At 35.4% G+C, this 26,190-nt stretch overlaps 1 protein-coding gene, 1 long non-coding RNA gene and 1 pseudogene across 2 annotated transcripts; 1 reads left to right on the top strand and 2 right to left on the bottom strand.

Annotated features, from left to right (window-relative positions):
- Positions 1 to 1,202: 1,202 nt before the first annotated feature.
- LOC131943586 (uncharacterized) lies at positions 1,203 to 2,918 on the bottom strand. Its single transcript, XR_009386908.1, has 3 exons — positions 2,801 to 2,918; positions 2,279 to 2,375; positions 1,203 to 1,324 (listed from the first exon to the last, which is right to left on the bottom strand). It is a non-coding gene; the product is annotated as an uncharacterized LOC131943586 (long non-coding RNA).
- Positions 2,919 to 4,776: 1,858 nt separating this feature from the next.
- LOC131943555 (uncharacterized) lies at positions 4,777 to 12,490 on the bottom strand. The gene is made up of 10 exons (XM_059303736.1): positions 12,430 to 12,490; positions 12,007 to 12,061; positions 11,221 to 11,314; positions 10,371 to 10,445; positions 10,003 to 10,145; positions 7,386 to 7,423; positions 6,840 to 6,948; positions 6,294 to 6,422; positions 5,133 to 5,268; positions 4,777 to 4,794 (listed from the first exon to the last, which is right to left on the bottom strand). The coding sequence occupies exons 1-10, from the start codon at positions 12,488 to 12,490 to the stop codon at positions 4,777 to 4,779; spliced, it is 858 nt and encodes a 285-aa protein (XP_059159719.1).
- A 9,067-nt stretch (positions 12,491 to 21,557) lies between these two features.
- Positions 21,558 to 22,208, top strand: LOC131943562 (ragulator complex protein LAMTOR1-like; annotated as a pseudogene).
- Positions 22,209 to 26,190: the final 3,982 nt, after the last annotated feature.

Here is a 26,190-nt window from a genome sequence, read left to right as displayed (position 1 = left end):
CCCAAAAATCACACCACCCCTGACCACACCCCTCCCCAAAAATCACACCACCCCTGACCACACCCCTCCCCAAAAATCAACACACCACATCTTACTTACCACTCTCATTACTACGTCAAAAAAAGTTCTAACATAAATGAGGGAGATAATATGGGCATAACGTTAAAATAAACTCCCTCTTCTGGTATTGTAGGTAATCGAAGTTGCTTGCAGATGATCCAGATACATCAAATATTTGAAGGAGGTAACTCTTCTTACTAAATTTATAGAAAAATAACCGTAGTTACGTCCCTTGTATTCTACAGACCATGCAAGCACGTCATTACAGAAACAGAAATATACATTTAATCTAACTTATCAAAAAGAAACAAGTTTATGTTAACATGGAGCTTTTTTAATTAAAAAAAATTTGATCCCAAACATAAGCGAAGCTTACAATTTTTTAAAATTATGTAATTTTTTCCAAGGTAACTAATAAACAAAATTATAAAAGCAAATGGAAATAATTAAAATGCATTGGATAATTTTAGATATCTAAATGACTCAAAGTTAAAACTTCCGTAGTTCCAATGTTATACAATGCAGATAACATTCATTAGTACATTTAAAATTTACGATTATAACTTCTCTTTAACATTAAGATTTTACTAATGTATTATCTTGTATAATTTACACTGGAAATGCATATAAGATTTAAAAAAAAACACCTTTTTAGCTAGCGAATTTAACATAAAGGAGTTTTAGTAAAATTATATCTATATTAGTGAACTACAACTCACACCACAATACATAAACTAACAGAAATTATAGCTATGTTAAAACAGTAATGTTCACTATTGAAGACCACCTAGTGAGGTCCGCTCAGTGTCGTAGCGAGGTGTCACCACCCAGAGGCATGGCGACCCTTCCCGGGGACAAACTATCGAATTTTCGATTTGAAAACCCCCCCCCCCTCAAACTTTCGATTTGCACCCCTCTCCCCCCCCCCCCCCCTCAAACTTTCGATTTGCACCCCTCTCCCCCCCCCCCTCAAACTTTCGATTTGCACCCCCCCCCATCAAGTTTTTCTCTATATATTTTGCAATTTTTTGCCTTGGTGTCACCCCCCTAAATGGTGTCACCCGGTGCGGTCCGCACCCCCCCCGCTCCCCCCCCTCCCTCGCTACGCCCCTGGGTCCGCTAACGATCACACTAATAAGGTCCACTGATCTTGTCCTTGTGCTCGTGTTGTATGATGGCCCGTGGGCTGACGGGTGGGGTGATGGTGATGTTCACTGGTGGCTGACCGTCTCCGTCAAGGATAGAACGTTTGCCAACATAACCACTGGAAGAAAGGATTAACGTAGAGCTTCTAATTTAGTAGATTCATAGTATACAATGTGTATAGGAGTAATAAGTTATAATGTTATATATATATATATATATCATAAAAATGTATTTGTGAGTTTAAATATCTTAAAATGTTTATAGTTCGGACTTAATGCAACTGAATATATTGTATGTTATGTCGGTAAATAATGAATTGTATGACCTTATCTTCTTCCTTTTCGTTCTTAATTCTAACTTTGGAAGGGATCCCCTCCAACATTATTAAGCATTACTTGTCAACTTGTTCTTCACAAATAGTTTGTTTACTCCGATTTCAGCCTGCTTTTCTTTTTGGACTTGCTTCCATGTCCAACCAAGAACAAACTACAAGGCAGCAGTTGTTTGATTTTGGAGTTGTCTCTCCTAGAAGAGTTGCTGTCCCCGGCTGACGAGCCTCAACTAACCGGTATATGGCCTTAATGAATGTGTTCTATACAGCTTAAATGTTGCACAACATGTGATTTACGGGTATTGTGGGACGAAGTGTCAGTGTGGGAATAGGCACACAAGTTGTTTAGACGAACGCAAATGAAAATACGATGCTTTGTATTGCATCCATTTTACATTAGTAGTTCATTTATAGTCGGCCCCAATCCTAAAGCGGTATAGAATTGGCTTGAATATAAAAAAAAGTTAAAGTTTCCCTTTCAAACTTGGTGGTCTATGGGGCAAGCGAAGTAGAGTTCGCTTATTTCTGCATATTATTATCGGCATATGAGGAGATAGTGTGGGGGACAACTGACTTGAACCCTGATTCGAACTCGACACTTACGGGTTAGCAGTCCAGCTCTCTACCGCTACACCACTCCGTCCCCCAAAATGACTTGAATGTACTAGGTACTTAAAACTCAAGTGAGTATTCGCATTCCATATACAGCCATGACATTGTGAAATAAACTAAAAGACTTACTAGCAATAGCCACAACAGAGGGTGCTCCCGTAGGACGGGCAGACCAAAGACTTTGGGTACAAACCACAGTCCTTGGATTTGTCTCCGTACTCACAACCTGCATGGGGAGGTTCAATTATTAGAACATGATTAGTACAGTTGTTGTATTGTGGGACCACGATTCTTGGATATATACCACTTTTATATTCCCAGATAATAATCAAAACACTTCTTTCATATTCACACACACAGCCTCCCTCACCTGTATTATGAATATGACATCTTTTTACACATACCAAGCAAACTCTCCGATTCTTTATATATATATATATATATATATATATATATATATATATATATATATATATATATATATATATATATATAATAGATATATAATAGATATATAATATAATATACATATACTATTAATAATCTTTTGCGATTAATCTGTAATTTCGTATTGATTAAGACCTAACCTAATCCATGCAATAAGTGTGCTATGAATAAGACCTAACCTAACCCCATCAGACAACGACTAACCCACACGTCCAGTGTAGTATTGCTTGCACGTGCCGCAGCAGGACTGCTGGACCGATGTGACGTAACAGTTGTAGTGGCTGCTGGGGGTCAAGAATCCCGGGCAGCTTCCGTTGTACGGAACAGATGGCAGTTCCAAATTGCTCTGGTCACCCCACACACAGTTGGCTGTACAGGTGGGGAGAAAGGTATGCAAAGTTCAAAGACATTCAAGATTTTTTTTCTTTTTTTTTATCTTTACCCTTCTTAAAATTGTTCACCGCTTCAAAAATTAAATTAAAATATCCATGATGTTTTGTACTTCAGACTTGTAAATTTAATTTCGACTTACGGTCCAGGTTTTGTGTAGCTGGAGTAGAGTCTGCTTGGCATGTTCCTGAGTTGCATCTCTATAATATAAAGAGTAAGTTTTCTGAGATCGGTACAGTATATGTATTGTCGTCCAATCATCGAACAAATGGCTTTTAACATATGCTGTGCTTATTTTTGTGTATAGTAGATTCATATTATGTACAATATATACAACTACTTTATTGGTTTATAAACAGGATGATTTTAAAATGTCAGTATCAATAAATATCTAACAACTTTTAACTATATTACCGGACGGTGTGGCCTAGCGTTAGAAAGGTAAACTGCAAATTCGGAAAAAAAATAAAACAAGTAAACCTTGAATCCGGATTCATTTCAATAGAATGTTCCTGAGTCCACCCAGCTCTGATGGGTACCTAACTAACTTTAACAAAACTGGCTTGCAATAAACAGTTTTTGGAGAAAAAAAAATGATAATTCCACTTAATTAAATTATTAATTGAGTGAGTTAAATGGTATTTTAAGAGCAAAGTTAACAAATCCGGACAAGGGGGGGGGGGGGGGGGGGACACCATGACGTAAACCTGCTAATAATAGAAAAAACATGCGACATCCAGTTGCATTTATAACTGACTATAGATAAAAATCGTTAGTATTATCTGAGCGCAGTTTAAAGCAATCACCTTCGGAGACATGGGGGGGGGGGGGGGGGGGGAAGCTGCATCAACTCAACGTTGCAACAAAATATGCTTGAAGAAAACGGTTTGGTTGAGAATCATAGTAACGTGTGTTTATCCATGTATGGGGTGGGGGAGGGGGGTAGAAATTAAATATATCCAGTTTTATACATATGCGTGTTCATATACTTACAAGAGTATGTAATATATATATATATATATATATATATATATATATATATATATATATATATATATATATATATATATATATATATATTTTTTTTTTTTTTGTTACGGGGGGGGGGGGTCAAAACCATTTGGTGGCGCACTGAATGACACCCGACCTCGCTACGCCATTAAGTTGACCCTTACCTTTTGTGTGTTACATGGGGTCCCATCAGACGGGAACATGGCAGTGCAGGTCAGGGGTACCAGGTACACGGCAGTAGATCTGAGAGCAGACGGCGTCACCGTTCAGTGGGGCTCAGGGTCTGTGGAGGTAATGAAAGGTCAGAGTTCATAGAGGGTCTGTGGAGGTAATGAAAGGTCAGAGTTCATAGAGAGTCTGTGGAGGTAATGAAAGGTCAGAGTTCATAGAGGGTCTGTGGAGGTAATACAAGGTCAGAGTTCATAGAGGGTCTGTGGAGGTAATACAAGGTCAGAGTTCATAGAGGTTCTGTGGAGGTAATGAAAGGTCAGAGTTCATAGAGGATCTGGGGAGGTAATGAAAGGTCAGAGTTCATAGAGGGTCTGGGGAGGTAATGAAAGGTCAGAGTTCATAGAGGATCTGGGGAGGTAATGAAAGGTCAGAGTTCATAGAGGGTCTGGGGAGGTAATGAAAGGTCAGAGTTCATAGAGGTTCTGTGGAGGTAATACAAGGTCAGAGTTCATAGCGGGTCTGTGGAGTAATAGGTCAGAGTTCATAGCGGGTCTGTGGAGGTAATGAAAGGTCAGAGTTCATAGAGGGTCTGTGGAGGTAATGAAAGGTCAGAGTTCATAGTTGGTCTGTGGAGGTAATGAAAGGTCAGAGTTCATAGAGAGTATGTGGAGGTAATGAAAGGTCAGAGTTCATAGAGGGTCTGTGGAGGTAATGAAAGGTCAGAGTTCATAGAGGGTCTGTGGAGGTAATGAAAGGTCAGAGTTCATAGCGGGTCTGTATAGTAGGTGCCATGAGAGTTCAGAGTTTATTGAGGTTATGTCGAGTAAGTGCAATGAAAGATTACATTTATTTGGTGGCCAACATTGAAGAAGAAATAAAATGTGTTTCGAATAAGGTTTAACTATGTCTTAAGATTTGAGGTAAAGGACAAACTTAAAAACAAACAAAAAAAAGTGTTTATTACCCTGCAGAAGGATGACTTTGGGGTGTTCAGTGCCCTCTGGCAGACGATGTCAGGGTTGAGCTCATCACCTGTGTAGGTACCGTAGGAGACAGGTAGTGTAGTGGACTGGCTGTTGGTGGTTAGCAGGCAGTTGGGTCTGTGGAGGGAAGGAATCAAAGTTAGTGCTGTGTAACTATGGTAGAGGGTTGGTGAATAGTAGTGTGATACTACGATAGGGTAGACTGGTAATAGTAAAATACTACGGTAGAGGGTAGACGGGTAGTAGTAAAATACTACGGTAGAAGGTAGACGGGTAGTAGTAAAAAACTACGGTAGAGGGTAGACGGGTAGTAGTAAAATACTACGGTAGAGGGTAGACGGGTAGTAGTAAAAAACTACAATAGAGGGTAGACGGGTAGTAGTAAAATACTACGGTAGAAGGTAGACGGGTAGTAGTAAAATACTACGGTAGAGGGTACACGGGTAATAGTAAAATACTACGGTAGAGGGTAGACGGGTAATAGTAAAATACTACGGTAGAGCGTAGACGAGTAATAGTAAAATACTACGGTAGAGGGTAGACGAGTAGTAGTAAAATACTACGGTAGAGGGTAGGAAGATAGTGCTGTCATACAGTGTATAATAGCAACTAGTGTTAAGATTAGCATAGTTTACAAACTTTTGAACGAAACACTGCTTAAATGAAAAATAAGGAGATGAAAAACACAGCTATGGTGCCATATTCCTCCAGAGTTTCTTTCAGGCATCCCACAGAGAAAGTCTATAGCCCCCCTCCCCCCCCCCCCCCGAACGAAATTGAATTTACATAGAAAACATATATTTTTACCGGATTCCCCCCCCCCCCCGGAAAATGTTGACCGCCCCCACCTCCTGAAAATATCAAACGCCCCCCCCCTCTCCTGGAGAAAAAAGTCTGGAAAAAACACTGTATTCCTCAGACAGGAGAGCTGAATATTGAAGATTTGTATGTAGACTTATAAGGAGCTGACTATTGAAAATGTGTATGTAGACTTATAAGGAGCTGATTAATTAAGCTTTTACGTAGACTTATTAGAAGCTGATTAATGAAGAATTGTATGTAGACATTAAAAGCTGATTCATGAAGAATTGTGTGTGTAGACTTATAAAGAGCTGATTACTAAAGATGTGACGTAAACTTACGAGAGCTGACTTATGGTCAGTTGTATGTAAAGGGCGGTAATGTATGAGTAGCTCCAACGTTTTGTCTGTGTCGCGTAGTTGTAGGCCGACATGATGTAGGATGTGGAAAAGTCGTTGTTAGCACCTAAACTGGAGAATGTAAATAACAAGATGTAATTTGATTCAAATAGTTAAAAAATTAGAACTAAATCATCAATATGTAAAATAAGTCTCTAGAATATAGTAAAACATTATTGTGAATCTTGCCACACAAATCTGTCTACATGAATCTTCCCCCACCCCAGACACAAATCTACCTAAATGAATCTCCCCCCATAGACATACAAATCTACCTACATGATTCTCAACCCCCCAGATACAGAAATCTACCTACATGAATATCCCCTTACCCCTTACCTACATGAATCCCACCCCCACCGTACACACACATCTAACTACATTAATCTCCCCCCCCCTCGATACATAAATCTACTGGCATGAATCTCCCCCCCCCAACCACACGAATCTACCTACATGAATCACCCCCAGTGACACGAATCTACCTACATGAAGCCAACAGCATGAGCTAACGATACGACGTCACGGTAAGTTCCCTGGAACTCTGCGATGACCACAGCGGACAGACCGTTGCACACGGCGCCAATGTCGGTGTTACCTGATGCATACAATACATCGATTAATTTATACCTCCATTGCTATCAGTATGTTGGTGTTACCGAGGCATACAATACATCGGTTACTTTTTATTTCCATTGTTATCAGTATGTTGGTTTGGTGTTACTGATGCATACAATACATCGATTACTTTTTACTTCCATTGTTATCAGTATGTTGGTGTTACTGATTCATACTTGATTACTTTTTACTTGTTTCTGATGCATACAATACATTGATTACTTTATACTTTAATTGTTATCAGTATGTTCACGTGATCTATTTAAGGAATAGTTTACAATCGTATAAAATGATGTGCGCTCCTTTTTTGTGCGAGTGAGCAAATCTATGTACATATGTGTGTTGTTATAATTGTGAATGTGTGTGTAAGGTTGATCTTTAAAGAATTAAAATAAATTGAAAGAAACCACAACTTACTGGATTCTGTTGATCCACTACTGCCATAAAGATCAGCGCTAAAAATATTTTTTTTAAGGATACAAGATACCCATGTTTTCGATGAAAAAATAATTTTGCTCCCCAAAATTTTTATTTCTTAATTCGGTACTAATACCTTTTATCTATCTAACCCGAACATTTCGGACTTCTACGCCTTACGGTTATCCGTTTATTGCCATGTGAAACATGGTACCCCCCCGGCAAGTTTTCACACTACTACGTGGACAGCGGCTATCTTCGAGCGAGTATTACATCATTTATTGCCCGCGAGGCACCATAAACTTTACAGCAATCTAAGGGCCAAGCACTCGTGTACCCGCTGGTGTAGTGACCTTTTCTTTTGTTCTACAAATAAGTGGGATAAACGTTGTTTTCTACCAAGTAAAATTTGATGTCAAAGTCCATATATGGGCATGTGCGTAAAAATTATGAATGGGAAGAGATTCATTGATACGTTTGACCAATCATACAATAGTACAGTAAATCAAAATAATCTGCGATAGGTTGCAACTAACCACGTGTGCAAGGCAGCCATCTTGTTTCTAGATAAACAAAACAATCACCTGTCTTGTTTGTTTACATCATTAGCGTATACTCTTCTATTTGTTGTTTTAAAGTTATAGAACAACATTAAGTTTAATAATTGAAACTTTACCAACAAATGTTCTGTTGATTGTCACTGGAACACTATTAAACACTGTTTCGTACGCTTTATTATACTAAGCTGAAACAATGCGTCATGGACATGTCTATCAGTTTGAAGAATGTACTAAGTCCATCCCCTTTATCCCCCTCATCCCCTTCTCGCCATTCAACCAACGGCTGTTTTATAATCTAGTTACGGCATGCTGTGATAGGCTTGAACGCGTTCATCAGGCTTTACACCGGACTGTATACGACACATGTGTTAATGTGTATGCCCGCCCATCTCTCCGTACAGGGTTTGCTAGCAACGAATGGAAATACTAGATGGGATAGCTGATAAGCATTCACTTAGGCCTTGTACTTGACCCTATCTACACAGACATGTTATTCACGGTTGAATGAACATTGGTAATCTATGGCTCATCGGTTCTTCACGCACTATCCAGCGGTGGGGTGGGGTGAAGGGGCGTGTCTAACCTCAAGCGTTGTACCCAGCGTTGTGTAGTAGGCTATTATCATAAGGCAATAAACTTGTGTAAGCTACAATAGACATTCTATTGACGTGAGAAGACCGGCTAACAAACAAAACTTAATCTGATTTGATGATAGCTGTTCTGAGAATAACAATCAAATGATAGGATGTTTAAGACTTAACAGTCATTAATTTATTTTCTGTTGTATGCATATTTTCTGCTTACGCAGAAAAATCTATCTAAAACTTACAACATGAATCAACGCGTATTTTATTAGCCAAATGGTTCTTCTACACATAACAAGAAGTCATTTTCTGTTTGCTATAAGAGGAAACGCACAGTGCCTTTTTCTGCCTTTCTTTTCACGTTTTCTCAACTTTGCATTTTTACTCAAAATTCAACATTCAAATCGCTAAGGCTTTGGAACCCTTAGTCTTACAGCACTGAAACATTCCACATGCATTTAGCATTATACCATCTACAAAACTACGTTTGTACATTAAGTTTACTACAATACTTTAGAAAATATCAATACTCATGTTATACCACCCCCTAATTTTTGTACTTAAATTTACGTAAAAATTTGTAATAAAATTTGAGTACAAGCTATCGCAATGAACAAACGTAGAAATGTATAGTTTGGTTTCGTAAATCTAAATCTTTCATCCGCTTTACAAAATTGCTTATGGGAACAAAGCCTTAGCGATTTGAAAAGGTGTTAGTTTTCACACCTTTTCGCGGTTCCCATGGCAACCAGTACTGCTATTGACGGCCACATATTATTTTTGTCAATAGTTTAACAACTACTAACATATGTACTTATTAAATACCCAGAAATGTGTTAAATTAAAAAAAAAATTCTATCCGTGGTGTCTACCCTTAAAGTTAGGAAAAAAAGAAAATTACATTTCTAATTATAATGAAATCGAGTTTTAGTCTTATAAAAATATTTATACTTTTACATTAGAAAATAAATAAAAAATCTCAAGTAAAAAAAAATACTGAATGAGGAGTTGTCATATTGCTATGTTTTGTTGCCGTCTTTGCTAAAGCGACCAACCCCCTAGAATCTAGTGTGATGTCTATCTAGGGCCTAGATTACCCTAGATCCCATTTCAGATAACTCCACTCTAAACTGCTTTTTTTTAAAAAACTGAGCAAACACAAATGGGACGGCATGGTCTAGCGAGTTTCCGGGTAAGTAAGTAGAGTCTTCCACATCAGGGAAAATTCCACACTTTTGCATTATTTATGGAGGTGAATTCTGCTAATTTTTGGCAAACTTTTGGTCAACATTAGGTAATTTTCATTTCATGGAAACAAAAAAAATAATATAAAATTTAGCTTCTCACACTCGTCTAACATAATAACACAAATCCGTCCAACGTCTCAACTAACAATATTAACGACGTCCTTAACAAAACAGTTGAACTAAGACACATTTAGCACCAACACACGCACTAACGTAGTGTACTTACCCAGTAAGCAGCAGGGCGAAATCGTAGCTGTAGGTGGTGTATGCGGCGGTCTGAAGTAGCCAGGATCGGAAGTTGGTTTTACCAGTGGCGCTGTTGACGGTGTTGGTGGTGCCGGTCATGTAGGTGGTGAGGACGTCAGTCGTCTGTCAAGTTATACAACAATGTTTGAAATCATAATCAAAAGTTTGATTAATATAGTACACAACATGGAAAAAGAAAAATTGGAAACTGTAAATTATTTTAATACTTGTTTTATAACTACATTTCAACTTAAATCTTAAACTATAATGAACAAACCGATCGATACAACAAATAGGCTTGTGTGAGCATGCAGTAAAATATAACAAAGAAACATGAGTAGACGTTACCAAAAAGTCCAGTTTACGTAGACGTAGCTCAACGTTCACACCGTTGGGACTAAGGGTAGACAACATCTTGTTCACCTTAATTACGGAACACAATTCAAGATTTTAATAAAATGTAAGCCAGCGTCGCGGGTATAAGTTTGTTATTAGGGGTATATGGGAATACATTATGTATATATATATATATATATATATATATATATATATATATATATATATATATATATATATATATATATATATATATATATTCTAAGACATTCTAAGAAATTGAGATGGCGGTACACGAATTCCAAAACTTTTGAACTGAAAACATCAATAGCCAACCTAGCGTACCGTCAGCAGTGGTAATAGATTAAGTGTAACATAGTGGTCACATTGGGGATAATTGGAGTGTTATTATCCCACCACTCACCGCTTCCCACCCCCATCAGCACTTCCCACACCTCACCACTTCCCACCCTTCCCACTCTCCTCCCCCATACCTCATGCCTTATTTCGATAGTTGTCAAAAAAGCAGCTATGCAGTAACATATATTTTGCGATATTAGTATTATTTATGCTTGTCGGCCTTATGGCTGTCGGCCTTATGTCTTGTCGGCCTTATGTCCTGTCGGCCTTATGTCCTGTCGGCCTTTTGGCTGTTTGCCTTATTGCTGTCGCCTGTATGTCCTGTCGGCCTTATGGCTGTCGGCCTTATGTCCTGTCGGCCTTATATCCTGTCGGCCTTATATCCTGTCGGCCTTTTGGCTGTCGGCCTTTTGTCCATGTCGGCCTTTTGTCCTACACCCCTCGGATACGCCTCAAGTGCAAGCACTACAATCTAATCACTAGAACGTATAGAACTCCGTACCTCAGCCAAGGCGTACTGAACATCTTTATTTACGTTGTCCTGTGCTAGTTGTCTTCTGTCACCAGCGTAGGTAGATGGGATGTAATTCATGTAGCTGGTATATAAAAACAGAGCAAATATTTCAGTATGTTACAAATCTGATGTTGGTATACAGTGGTAAAGTCATTCCGATCGTTCAGTGTCTAAAATCATTCATTAGTTAGATAAATGATTAGGACCTCAAACAAAATCTATAAATAGGAAATGTGGTAGACATTATCGTATGCATTAATTTAATGTATAAGCTAAACGAACTATAGCATAGTTTTCTTTGCAGCAGTTTCTGAAACTCAGCTGGTTCTATCAGCTGTGTGGAGAAAGGGGCCTAGTACATGGACAACATCTAGGAGAGAATGGCCCGATACATGGGCAAGATCTGAGAGTGAGAAGGGCCCGATACATGGACAACACCTGAGAGAGGGGGGTGTCTGATACATGGGCAACATCTGGGAGAGAGGGGACCTGATACATTGGCAACATCTGGGAGAGGGGGGGGGGGGTCTGATACATGGGCAACATCTGGGAGATGTTACCCATGTATCAGGCCCCCTCTCTCCCAGATGTTACCCATGTATCTTCCAATAGTGTATTAGACTATGGAGCCATTTATACATGTACGTATATATGTACGTATTATAACAACCAAATTGTCTTAGCAGTGTCTCACAACGCTTGTGTGTGACGTTATGCCAACACTGTCATGTGTACACATTTTTTTTTTATGACGAGAGAAATAGTTCGACTCACGATGTCGTAATTTTGTTTTCAACTGCCACGTACACCTCCACAACATAAGACTGAGCTGAAATTATGTTTAAAAATATGTTATAAATACTTAATTGCGATAAAAATTTAAAATGAAACACAACCAAAAAAAGAAAGTTTAAGATTGACTTAAAGTCGTTTTTTATGGTATACAATTAAATCATATCATAGTAGACGCAAATGTTAGAATTGTACAACATTTTGGAAAACATCTAGGCACACCTTAATTTTACAAAACTACTTTATAAATGCTTGTGTTCTTTGAAAAAATGTAAATAGCGGAAATTACTATTTTTAGTACACGAACTTACTCAAAATTTTTAAGATACACAGAACTAGATCTTTAATAAAAAATTAACTTGAATAGAATTTAGTGTATAAAAGACAGTACAAAGTTGCACTTACCTGTAGTACTGTGGAGCACAGCGAACAGGAAAAAAGCCAAGGATGGAGCACTTGGGATCATTCTCGTTAGGTAGATGAAGTCTAAGATAATAACATATAGTAGGATGCATAGCAGAATAGAAAGCGTCAGTTGATTTCATATAACACGCTACGTGTCGTCAAACAAACAAAAATTACGACACATCCAGTAACAGTTGTATGTCATTCTAGCTAGATGTCAAAACAACATATTTATCTGGTAAAAAAATATATTTTAAAATATGGTTGTAGTCAAACCAAAATAAAAATTATTAAAATATAAAACATGAAGGTTGTAATGTTATACAAAATTAAAATAAAATAAACTTAAAAGATGTTAGCTTCTTTTTAAAATTAATTTCAAGCTAAACAAATATGATTTCACGGTGATGCGAAAAATAAAATTAATATATATATATATATATTAATATATATATATTAATTATAATATTATTAATTTTTATTATAACATCATTATAATATATATATATATATATATATATATATATATTATAATGATGTTTATAATTATGTTTATATATATATATATATATATATATATATATATATATATATATATATATATATATATATATATATATATATATATATATATATATATATATATATATATAGGCGTATATATATATGCGTATATATATATAAATATATATAAATATATATATATATATATATATATATATATATATATATATATATATATATATATATATACATGTATCGAGAAAGCATACATCTATTCAAGTAGTGTAACGCAGCTTATAGCTCACATTATCGGCTGGCTTGTTTATATACAGAATATTGAGGAAGTTAACATCACGTGGCGTCTAGATATAAATAAAATGTATTATTATTAAAAATCTTTATGTTTATTCTAAGACAACGTCTGATTGGTCCATGGTTCGACGAATTATGCATCCTGGATTCATAGATTTAAAGATAAATATTCCTTATATGGAAGAGGGTCTGTTAACAGTACCATGTTTGGGCATTGCTAATTTACATGAATCTTGTGATACACATACATGGGTTTACTCATATATGCATATATATATATATATATATATATATATATATATATATATATATATATATATATATATATATATATATATATATATATATATATATATATATATATAATGCTTTTTGTATGGTTTTCAATGTATCCCTTAAATCTTTCGTTTGTAGTTTTTCTACTGTTTCCAGGTGTGATTTTATATATATATATATATATATATATATATATATATATATATATATATATATATATGTATGTATGTATATATATATATATATATATATATATATATATATATATATATATATATATATATATATATATATATATATATATATATAGATCTATATATATATAAACGTTAAAAGACCTGAGCACAAAAGGAAACTCGACAGCATTTTTATGACTTAAACAGAACGACTGTATACTTTTTACTGTAAAATTCATTTGTAACAAAACTAATATTATGAAGTTCTCGTTTAAGAAAAAATTATATAAAAATGTTCATTAACAGTTAATTTGAAAAACAATAAACAAAATAACACTTATAATTGACGGTTAAAACCTGAAATACAATAATTGGTAGCCCAGAACCGAGAATTAGAAAAAAAGTTTGTAATTTAAAAGTTAGAAAAAAAATGAATGAACAGAAAGACTAAGTGTTAAATCACGTATGCGTTTAATAATAAATACAAGTTATTTTCAATGTTTATGAAAGTTTCAACGTCAAGCTTTAAAAAAAACTGGTCTCCAAGTCTCTTAACTATGTCTAGGAAAATTCTAATGTCATCGTTTGATAGCAGTAGTTCGTTGAACCCAATCAGGATGTGAAAGTTTCCAGTCTCTGGTGATGTCACAAACAGTGAACCATAAAATGTGAATCGTGCACCGTGAACCGTGTATTAATACTTCATCAAAGACTGACAGCTAAACGGTACATGGTTACAAGAGAGCCTGAGGGTGCTTTTATTCTCCCATGGGACGGAGTGGTCTAGCGGTAGAGAGCTGGACTGCTAACCCGTAAGTCTCGAGTTCGAATCCGGGTTAAAGTCAGTAGACCGTCCCTGAGTTCACCCAACTCTGATGGGTACCTTACTCACGTTAGGGAAAGTAAAAGCGGCTGGGCATAGTGCTGACCACACTATCTATTCATATGCCGAGGTCACAGAAACAAGTGAACTCTACTTCACTTGCCCCATAGACCGTCAGGTTTGAAAGGGAAACTTTTTTACTTTACACTCGGGAACTTAGTTTTGTTGTTTTTGATGCCGGATGTCTAAAAGTGTATGTTTGTTAATGCGAAATACTAATATTTAAATTTTTAAAACGCCAATAACCTTTTCTTTAAAATTTAAAAGTGTAAAGCGAAATTTAAAAATTTAAATAATTACAAGCTCTTATTTAACTTGTCTCCTCTGTCTTTTGACGAACTTCTTCCGTCATTGAACTAAACTTGCGAGCGTAATTTCGACCACTTCTAGCTGACAGATTAATTTCAAACTGGGCACGTATGTTAAGACCCGATAGCAATCTAATCTGATATTAAAATTTAATTAATTGGATGTATAATTAATTTATAAAGAATTCAACTTAAATCAAAATCGATTATATTTACTTTATAAATGAATTAATGATGTACAATATAAATGTAAAATTCAAAACTTTTAAGTAATTATCTTGAAATTCGGGGAGTGACTTATAGGGCTGACACAATATATCCTCGGAAAATTTGGGCTTGACTTACAGTAGAATAGGACGCATAAACCATGACACTAAAATTTAAAAAGCTGATGTAATTTTAAGTCGCTGAGAAAGATGGTGTCCGTCATTCAGGATAGCCTGCAGCGCTTTTGTTTGTTAACACAAAACTTGACAAGCGTGAAGACAAAATGTATATTGAAGGTAGAAGGATGTTAAGCGAAGATAAATAAGGAAGAGAGAAGAATGTTAAGTACTAGATGTAGATGGTTGACGTTTGGTGTGGTATGACAATGCATGTTTAATTAGATAGCCTTGCCAAGTGGGAACTTTACAATTTTATGCAAGTTCATTTAAGACAATCAAACAAGTATTTGATGAAATTTTAAATAATACCAGATTTAACTGTCATATATTATAATAAATATAAAAATATTCGATTTGCGCAGTTAAATGGAAAAAAAACTATTAGGGGAGGGGGAGGGAAGATACATACATTTTTACTGAAAAAGATTTAAAATGAACTCACAGATTCCGGATAATTCTTAAATCTACATTAACATTAAGATGGTGTTTATGTTATCATTTCGTTGTAATAACAGTCATATTTGATTAACAATTAATACAGACGCATTCATGGTAGCTAAACTAAGGTTTTAGTTGTGTAGCTCAGTGCTTCTTACAGATAGTTGTTAGCGTAGAATCAAGTGGGGTTTAATGAGTGCTCAATACTAAAAGAAAAATACTAGACCATAATGTCAAAATGTTTTGTTCCATGATATATATTTACGATGCAGTGTTCTGTATTTAAATGTTTAGTGCAGTAGTCGATAGCTAAGTATGAGGTGCTGTGGCCTTAGCTTAATACTTTGTGGAATGGTCTGTAGCTAATAATTTTGTGGAATGGTCTATAGCTAAGTATTTAGTGGTATGGTCTATGGCTAAGTATTTAGTGGTATGGTCTATAGCTAAGTATTTAGTGGAATGGTCTATAGCTAAGTATTTAGTGGAATGGTCTATGGCTAAGTATTTAGTGGAATGGTCTATGGCTAAGTATTTAGTGGAATGGCCTATAGCTAAGTATTTAGTGGTATGGTCTATAGCTAAGTATTTAGTGGAATGGTCTATAGCTAAGTATTTAGTGGAATGGTCTATGGCTAAGTATTTAGTGGTATGGTCTATAGCTAAGTATTTAGTGGAATGGTCTATGGCTAAGTATTTAGTGGTATGGTCTATAGCTAAATATTTAGTGGAATGGTCTATAGCTAAGTATTTAGTGGAATGGTCTATAGCTAAATATTTAGTGGAATGGTCTATAGCTAAATATTTAGTGGAATGGTCTATGGCTAAATATTTAGTGGAATGGTCTATAGCTAAGTATTTAGTGCAATGATCTATAGCTAAATACTTAGTGGAATGGTCTATAGCTAAATATTTAGTGGAATGGTCTATAGCTAAGTATTTAGTTGAATGGTCTATAGCTAAATATTTAGTGGAATGGACTATAGCTGAATATTTAGTGGAATGGTCTATAGCTAAATATTTAGTGGAATTGTCTAAAGCTAAATATTTAGTGGATGGGTCTATAGCTAAATATTTAGTTGAAGTGTCTATAGCTAAATATTTAGTGGATGGTCTATAACTAAATATTTAGTGGATGATCTATAGCTAAATATTTAGTGTATGGTCTATAGCTAAATATTTAGTGGAATGGTCTATAGCTAAATATTTAGTGGAATGGTCTATAGCTAAATATTTAGTGGAATGGTCTATAGCTAAATATTTAGTGGAATGGTCTATAGCTAAATATTTAGTGGAATGGTCTATAGCTAAAAATATCGCGCTGTGGTCTACAGAAAATATACTAAAGACTTTTGTTTGTAAATTGTTAGAAGAAAAAATGTTCAGTATACGCAGTAAATAAAAAAAACAGAAGTAAATGAATGAAGTGGGTGGTAGTCTTAGATGTGAAATCGTTGTGTATAGACGAATCAAAGAACGAATAGATCAGATATTCAGATGAGATAAACCGGGGGAAAATCCAATCCGTTTAATAAATACAGGTTTGTAAATGAAGAATGTCACAGAACTTGTTATTGATGTTGTTAATGTGTTTTCAAGATTGTTTCAGATACGGCAGGTGTTTTGTTTTAGTTCAGCTAATGGATTTTCCTTGAAATCCTGTTAGAAGTGTTTGTATATTTCGTGTCCTTATAGTTAGCGGACCATGATAAGTAAAGAATTGCACCGAATATTATCTATTAGATCTGTTTTTTCTAACACTCAAATGTTGTCTGTCATGTTTCAAGGCTATTTTAAACCTTCTTCTTTTTATGGTATTTTTCTATTTATTTTTCTTTTTCCTTTCTAGATTATTTATGCCGGATTTTGGATACAAGTGTGTAGTTACCGGTTCTCTTGCTTGTGGGTATACAGAAACACTAGAACTTGCATTAAAGATTAATCTACACATAGATTCCCTTTACACTTCTAAATATGATGCTTCTGTTTATAGATGTTTTTATTAAATGAGTTTTAAGTCTATATATTATGATAGAGCTTTGTTTTTTGTGTCCATATTTTTGTTACTATATGTCAGTATGTGTAACTGTCATTATGTGTCATTTATCACTATGTGTTCCTGTCATTGTGTGTTCTAAACACTTTGTGTAACTGTAAGTATGTGTTGTCACTATGTGATCCCGTCACTTTCTGTTTTCATTATTGGATCCTGTCACTTTGTGTAGTCACTATTGGATCCCGTCACTTTGTATTGCCACTATGTTCATGCAGGCAATAACGCCGTACAACTAACCAAATCTTTAAGGTTACTTTACGAAAAAAATACCTTCAACACCTGCAACATCTTTAACACCTTTTTATAGACTTTAAGAAGACAACTGGTTTAGCTAAGTGCATTCTGTATAAAATAACATTCCCCATTTAGCGATATTCAAAAACGTTGGCACTTGGGTAGTGGCAAGAATGGAACCGTCGCCACAGTGCTGGTCACATCACGGCTATCGGGTTGGGTCGGGTGCCCAAGCGGCTGTCAGCTGTCTGTATACTCTCTACCTCACCTATTCTCATTGTTCTCTGCTGAGTGTTTTTATCCTGTTCAAAGATGTTTTTTTTTTCTTTATTATATTTTTAATGAGTTGTAAAATTAAAACAAAATAAGTATTAATATTTGTTCATGGAACTAGAGAGCCGCAACTTGACATCAAAAGAGCCGCATGCGGCTCAAGAGCCGCAGGTCGCCGACCCCTGACTAAAACAGCTACCCGTGTTTTAATTTTTTGTATTTCGGAGATCCAAAATTTTTATATATAACACCTTTCGAATAAAACGTAAGTAAAATGTATGTCATCAATCTTGAATAGAAGTATGTTATAATAAAGCTACTACTTCGGGTCTTTCAAACAAAATATACAGTTAAGTAATCAATAGGTAAAAGAGATTGTTTTCAAAAGGTTAAATAGCTAATATAAACGATTTGTCATATTTATTTCGTCATGAAATTTAAAACGTTGTATTGTGCTTTTCAAGCATGTCTTAGTTACGCTTGGTTAATTTAGCTATTCTTGTTAAAGTTATTTCCCTTGAACAAAATTTTGGTATTTTTAATTTCAAATGGGAGATAATTCGTTGCTTAACTTTACATTCATTTCAAATTCCTGCACCTTAGGTTGACCGTTTACATATAAATACAACTTTAAGTGATTATTTGCTATTGTAAAAATTATATAGACAAGAAGCTCTAAACAAAACAGTTTGGTAGTTTTTTTTTAGCATTATCAAGTTGAAAAACAAACACATCAATAGCCGTAATTTAAACATCTAATTGATTGTCTTTTCATATTTTTCACCCTCTTTTAAAGGATTCATATTTAACAATTTTATGCTGGAATCTATAACATTTATAACCTTTTATTTTTCAAAAACAAAAAAAAATCGTTCCATAATCACACAACATAGACATTTTACAATTATAACTAAAGACAGTCGAGCTTAAAACATGTAACTTTTTGAACTCACCTTGGGAGGACTGCAGAGAGACCAACACTACAAAAACTTTTTTTAAGTCGGTTTAAAAAAATGACTTTTTTCTTCCGGGAAGTGGTGGAAGCACTTAACATTTATTTTCTAAAGGGGGGGGGGGGTATGTCGTAAAGTAAAAAGTAGACTCGTGGACTTAGCAATAATTTCAATAAAATTAAAATGTGATTACGCTTGCAAACTGGAATTGAAGGAATTAGTTCTAACTTTTGAGACAAAGGAGGCAAGTAAAATTAGATTTTGATGTCTACTTATAACGTGTATGCAATTGATAATTCATTAATATGTCACTTTTAATGAATTGTTTTCTTATACAAATGTTTTAGTAATTAGTGTGAAAGTGGGCGTTTTAATAAGTTTTGCCTAGGACGCTAAATAACCTCGCGCCGGCACTGTTCCCACCTCAGTTGGAAAGGTGTGTTACCATTCTTACCAGTTACCATCACGTAACATTTTCTATTTCAGTACCACAATGTTTGATATAGCAAAAAGTTAAATCAGAGTGTACAGCCTTGTAGTCGTTTATTTTCGTAAATTTGAGTGTGTACGATTCAATAAAATGAGCTTTTAAATTAATTTTTCTATCCCTTTTGGCGCCCACTTAGGGTCGGCGCATTGAGCGACTGCCTTACCCGCCCTCCCCTAGCTACGCCACTATACTATAGTAAATGTATACGCTCAGTCAGCATCAGTGGATTGTTTATTAGCCACCTAGGCTTCGATGATGACATAGATGCCATAGAGAAAGAGTTGATAGCGATAGTAGATTGATTTAACATAGCATCACCATCATGTGGCATTTCACCGACCTCATCTCATATGTGAGTTCCTCGCGTTTTCAGGTTAGTTATCACACATTCCAAGTGCAGATGTGTAAGTTTATTTCTCGCATTGATCTTAGTTCTTGATAGACCAGCAGTATACTTTCCACCACCATCCTAATCTGTAAATGTAGAAGTGGCGTAGCCAGGAATTGGTCATGGGAAGGGTTCAAAAATATTCCCATACGTATATATATATATATATATATATATATATATAAAATCATTTATATATATATATATATATATATATGACTATATATATATGACTATATATATATGACTATATATATATGACTATATATATATGACTATATATATTTATATATATATATATATATATATATATATATATATATATATATATATATATATATATATATATATATATATATATATATATATATATATATATATATATATTGGGTTCGGGGTCCATGGGAGGAGTTATACCCCCCCCCTTACCCTTCCACCCCTTGCCTACGCCAATGAACAGTAGGAACGATTCTTATTAACCATGCCTGACCACAGCCGGATGCCTCCATCTAGGTGGCTCGCCTTGGTCACGTACACGTGGCATATCATCTTGGAACTCGTGCGCCCTAGTCGTTGACCTTCAGAGGCGTAGAAACATATCCCGGCGCTCGACGTGAACTATCTATATTCTGCCTCCTATACAAACTTTGTTATTCACGTTGGCGAAAAAAAGCGTCCCTCCCCCCATCTTCCACACACATACACTAATTTAGAAAAGTAGCAGCCACTTTCTTAAATTTAGCTGTGCCGAATTAGCTTTCCCTTTTTTCTACTCAGTTTGGCTCCCCACCCGCCCACCTCTAGCTACGCCCCTGGGACCTTTACTTGATGACCATACGCCCAGTGATGACGTGTTAACATACCCCGTCCCCCGGTTCGGTCCGCTAGCTGAATCGATCTGTCTGGGTATGGCGCTTTGATTAATATGAGAGAGGCTTACTATCCCTATCTAAAGCCTCCAAAACTTCCCTTAAGGAACAAAATTGCATTAATAATAATATTGAATAGTAATTGAATATGACAAATACTTTCCAAACTTTCCGTGCACAAATTTAAACCATTAAAGGGAAACAACCTGTAACTAAGTTCAGAATCGTTATTAAAAATAACAATCATTAAATAGTATTAAAAAAAATTAAAACTTCATTGTTTACTTTAAAAATTAAAAGTTTTATATTGCGAAATTAAAATATTATAAATTGTCATACCTGACATGAGAAAATTATTATCATTAGATTTTTTTTATATTTATTGAAACCGTTAGCTTTTTTAATTAACTATTGCTAAATAAATTTGAATTTTCCCTTTAATCTGCAGTTGGAAATACAGAATTATTTGTTTTGTAAAACTGTATTTAAATAAATAAGACTATCATATGAGAAAGGAAGTTACAATGTTGTTGATACCCTTTTGCTGAGGTTCATAGACACTAGATCCAAATCTACAACAAACAAGGAAATGGGGTGTTGTTTTAGTTCTGACGAAGATAAAGATATCACCGCATCTGAGAGACCCTATTGTTGATAGATCCTAGTGACAGAGTTCACACCCAACCTGTTCCTGGAAGTAGGTCTGATCCGAGCTATCCTCAGACCCCTACAAATAATGAAACTTCTGAGTTCAGTAGTATTCTCAAGCAAACAGCCATCAATCTTATTGATGTGACATCAAATGAATCACAAAATATCGAGCAAGAGTAGATGCAGGATAGGGCAATACAATATAGGTAAGTATACTATTTGCTTTTCACAAATTTTGCAAGCATGCAGTAATTGAAAATTCCCATAATATATAAAGATATTTATGCAGAGATTCATATATTTTTTCTAAATATCTTTTGCCTTCAATAAAATGCAATAAATAGATTTATTTTTTCTCAACCAATCAATCGTTTGAACATGATGCTTTCGGGGTCAGGCAAAACAAGAATATACAGGCCTAACTTGCCTAATGGTATGACATCACCACAGATGACATTGTCTGCAGCACCTGTCTCCTTGTCAGATGTGCAGTTGATAACAAGCTGCAGTGAAAAGTTAGCCCTAGCTAAAGATATTAAAATTCAACACAAAGAGAATTTGGTGGTCACTTTTGGTGTTCCATGATATCGCTATGGTCTTACCAGTGTGCATGTCTCCTAACTGTACATAATACATAATTTTAAAAGGGAGTGTGAATGTGTTACATGAAGTAAGATATTTCTGTTGATTTTTTTTAACCTTGCTGGGAATTTATCCCTTTGAGCCCGCCAGGCCGGTAAACCGGCTTCAACATTAGGCATATATTTCCGAAAAGCCGGTTTTCCGGCCCGATGATCTAGCGTCATATTCCTAGCGGCCGGTATACCATCTAATTAAATATAATTATCGGAAGACTGACTGAAACTGCGCATATGTCTTTTTAGTGCGCGATTATGATTCTAAAAATAGATTTTAGGAAAGGTGAAAGTGAAAGTGTTTACATTTCGTAGCAATGCCGCCGAAACGCAAAAGCTGAGCCACAGCCATCGACTTCAGCACATAAAGTTGGTGCAAAAGATGAACCAAAAGATCGAAATATCAAAAAAGGAAGTAGAATGACTGCATCTCAGGCAATACAACTACTTATTGATTCTGATGAAGAAGATAATATTCCTGGTCTATATTGTGATGATAGTGACGTTGAATTTGAGACTGAACACAGTGACATTGAAATTGACAGTGACAATGAAACTGTTCAAGTAAGTTATGATGCACATGGTGCCAAGGACAAAGACTTGCCGAAACGAAAAAAAAACAACTGTTTACTGGTGCAAAACACGCGAAGTTCTTTTTTGCATCGGGTCGGGCAGTGATAACTGTTTTGAAAGTTATCACCCAAAAGTGGACTTCTGGCGATAAACTAGTATGGCCAGGTATCAATAATAACAAAACAATTACTAACTGAAAATTTGTTTCTTCTATGTTCTATCAAAACAATAATTACGTGTTCGTTTTATATACATTGTTCTGTTCAAATATTGTAAAAAAAAAAATAAAGAATTTCAGAATCTTGCTGCATTTTTGTTTGATCCTGAGTCTGGATACCAAATTTGGCTTGATTATCTCAAACGGTTCAAAAGTTATAGGCAAAGTTAGAAGCAGATAAGTGAAACTTGGTTTGGCCCTGGGAGCTCAGGAAATGGGAGAAATTAGGCCAGGGTGGCCAGGGCTCAAAGGGATATTTCCCTGGTTGTAGTCATAACATGTCTTTCAAGTAGGGACTAAGAGACTCATTATTACATATTCGGGATTATTTAGTAAGAGGTATTAAAAGCGATTTGTTTGATGTGTCTTGTTTTCATTGTTGCCTAAAGGTAATATTGTATTAGATCACCCTAATTCAATTTTCTTTATGGGATGAGTGCTAGGATTCCTACATCAACAGTGAATATAAAATAAGGACAAAAACATTAGTTAAGAAACTCGAACCCTTCATACCTAATTTAATACAACACGATTAGCAGTATAGCATACGAGGTAGAAACAGAAAACCACACGCACTTAATCAGAGACATCATACATTATATCACGCAGAAACACACACAACTAGTAATTCTTTGCATCGACCAACAGAAAGCTTTCTATAGAGTATATCATACAAGGTTATTGAAAACAATAGATGCTTACAATCTAGGACTATTTTACAACATGTATAAGAAATATTATAAAACACTGCACACATTCATTTAATAATAAACTGTGTCACAAACGCATTTCCCATACGGAAATCAGGCAAGGTTGTCCCCTACTATACATCTTTAGGCTAGAACCCCTACAAAAAAACATTAGACAGGACAACTCGATTAAAGGACTGTACATTCCAATCACAACCTACAAACCCCTACTAAAAACATTAGACAGGACAACTCGATTAAAGGACTGAACATTCCAAACACGGTTGGCAAGAAAATACTTGCATACCCAGACGACACTACTGTCTTAGTTTGATCAGAGAAAGCAATACAGACTGTAATAGAAAAATTAAACAACTTTGGGAAAGGAAGGGGGGGCAAAATAAACGCAAAAAAATCAAAAGTAACGGGCATAGGTAAATGGAAAGGTAAAGATTATTACAACATAGACATCACAATAACAGGCAAGCTGAGTATTTATAACCTATAACAGCGATCCCACAAAAGACGACCAAGAAACTTGGGACATACTGAACAATAAAATATATCACAATTTGGAAATATACCCATAACTGCTATACAACCATCTTTTCCAGAGCTGCATTAGTAAACAGATATATCATTCTAAAAATAATTTTCATAGCGACAAACTCTGCTATACCCAACATCAAAATATTGGGGAAATGATAAAGGCAGCTTTTATAAAGAAACATTAGTAACATTCCAAGGAAACAAAGCATTAGAATAAAAATAATATACAACAACAGTCATTTATTAATAAACAATAGTGTCACGAGCAAATTTACTTATATAAGGACAGCGTGGAAGTTGTCTTCAGCATACTGGAAGCCATAAGAAGCCTTATAAGCCGTAAGAAGCCGTAAGAAGCCGAACTAAACTTAGACCATGGGACAGGGCATAGGCTGCAATAATGAAGGCTGTCCAATGTGTTTGTCGGTTAGTTCTTATGATCTAATAGTAAACTCTAGGAGAGACAACTCCAAAATCAAACAAGTACTTCCATGTAGTTTGTTCTTGTTTGGACAAAGGCTATGGAAGCTAATCCAAAAAGAAAAGCAGGCTGAAATCGGAGTCAATGGCATAAACAGTTGAAACGTAAACTTAAACTGTGTTGGAGGGAATCCTTTCCGACACTGGAATTAAGAACGAAGAAGAAGCCTAAGGTAATAAAACATGATGTAAAAGAAAATGACAACATGTTTGGGTTTTACTTTGAAGAGAAAAGTTTATAAGCTATTCTGTCTCTCTGGTTTTCAACACTATTTGCTGAGCTTGTAATTTTCATTTAAAATTACAAACCACTTACTGTTAACATTTCAGTTGATATCAAACAGTTAAGTATTGACCATACACTAGCGACATTAGCGTTTACGTTATATAAATTTAACTTCAATAAAGAGATTGTTTTCGACTTTTTTATATCACAGCTTATCAGTGTTTCTTTCAGGCATTTCTCCGGGGGGCGGGGGGGGGAGGGGTTTACATTACATCATTCAGCTCATGTGAGATGTGGTATGTGGTTACATTAAATCATTCAGCTCATGTGAGATGTGGTATGTGGTTACATTAAATCATTCAGCTCAGGTGAGATGTGGTATGTGGTTACATTAAATCATTTAGCTCAGGTGACTATATCAAGAGTAGTAACTAAGTTTTAATGTTTCACTAGAAATTTCACGTTGATCTCCCTTGACAGAGATGTGTTGAAGTACAGTGCAAGTCCGGTAACTCAGCTGTGACAAAACGTGTTGATGGTAGGTAATGGACTCTTTGTAAACCACAATATCTTCACTCGGCATTTTTCAAAATTTTCCGCCATTTTATAATGTCGGCCAATGGACTAGGTCAGCCTTTGTACACGTCTGCTTTTTCTCAATATCGTCATTTTGCCCTTTGTTCCTTTATAACTAATTAAAATACATCTGACCACACAGTTTATGTTGTTATTCAAACACACATTAGCACCAGTAATTCATCATGCTAAATAACAATTTACCGCCCCCCCCCCCCCCATTTTTTTTCTACCTCCCCCTCCCCCATTCCCCGACTAACAACATTCATCGACATCACTCAACCTTTCTACTCAAACTGTTTTACTCTGTCGCCAGCCAACGCATTTTATGTATTTTATGAGCATAATTATTTATTATGTCTCATTATATTTTAAATTAGAGCGATAATCTATGCCGTTTCCGTGGGTCTTAAATGAAGGCTACTACATTCGAATATAAATAAACAAGATTTCATCACATGCTGAAATCTTATTTTTTTTCAGATGGAATGAAAGAAAAAACAAAACAAAACACGGACCTTAGTTTATTTTATACTAACGTACCCGTCCCCGCGCGTTGCTGCGGGAATAGAAGAAAATCCGACGAAATATGTAAGAAGGGTTTCATCCATGCGTTACCAAT

Source organism: Physella acuta, unplaced genomic scaffold (assembly GCF_028476545.2).
Source record: "Physella acuta isolate Inbredline_101_S28 unplaced genomic scaffold, ASM2847654v3 ptg000462l, whole genome shotgun sequence".
NCBI lineage: Eukaryota > Metazoa > Mollusca > Gastropoda > Physidae > Physella > Physella acuta.
Note: the sequence above shows the minus strand (reverse complement) of the source record. Positions and strands in the feature narration are given on the sequence as shown.

What these genes read in the sequence shown, in the direction of transcription:
- LOC131943555 (XM_059303736.1), bottom strand. Translation starts at nt 12,490, where the DNA reads ATGATCCCAAGTGCTCCATCCTTGGCTTTTTTCCTGTTCGCTGTGCTC. An exon ending in TGTGCTCCACAGTACTACAG is followed by an intron (nt 12,062 to 12,429) that starts GTAAGTGCAACT and finishes ACATAATTTCAG; the next exon opens with CTCAGTCTTATGTTGTGGAG. An exon ending in GAAAACAAAATTACGACATC is followed by an intron (nt 11,315 to 12,006) that starts GTGAGTCGAACT and finishes TTTATATACCAG; the next exon opens with CTACATGAATTACATCCCAT.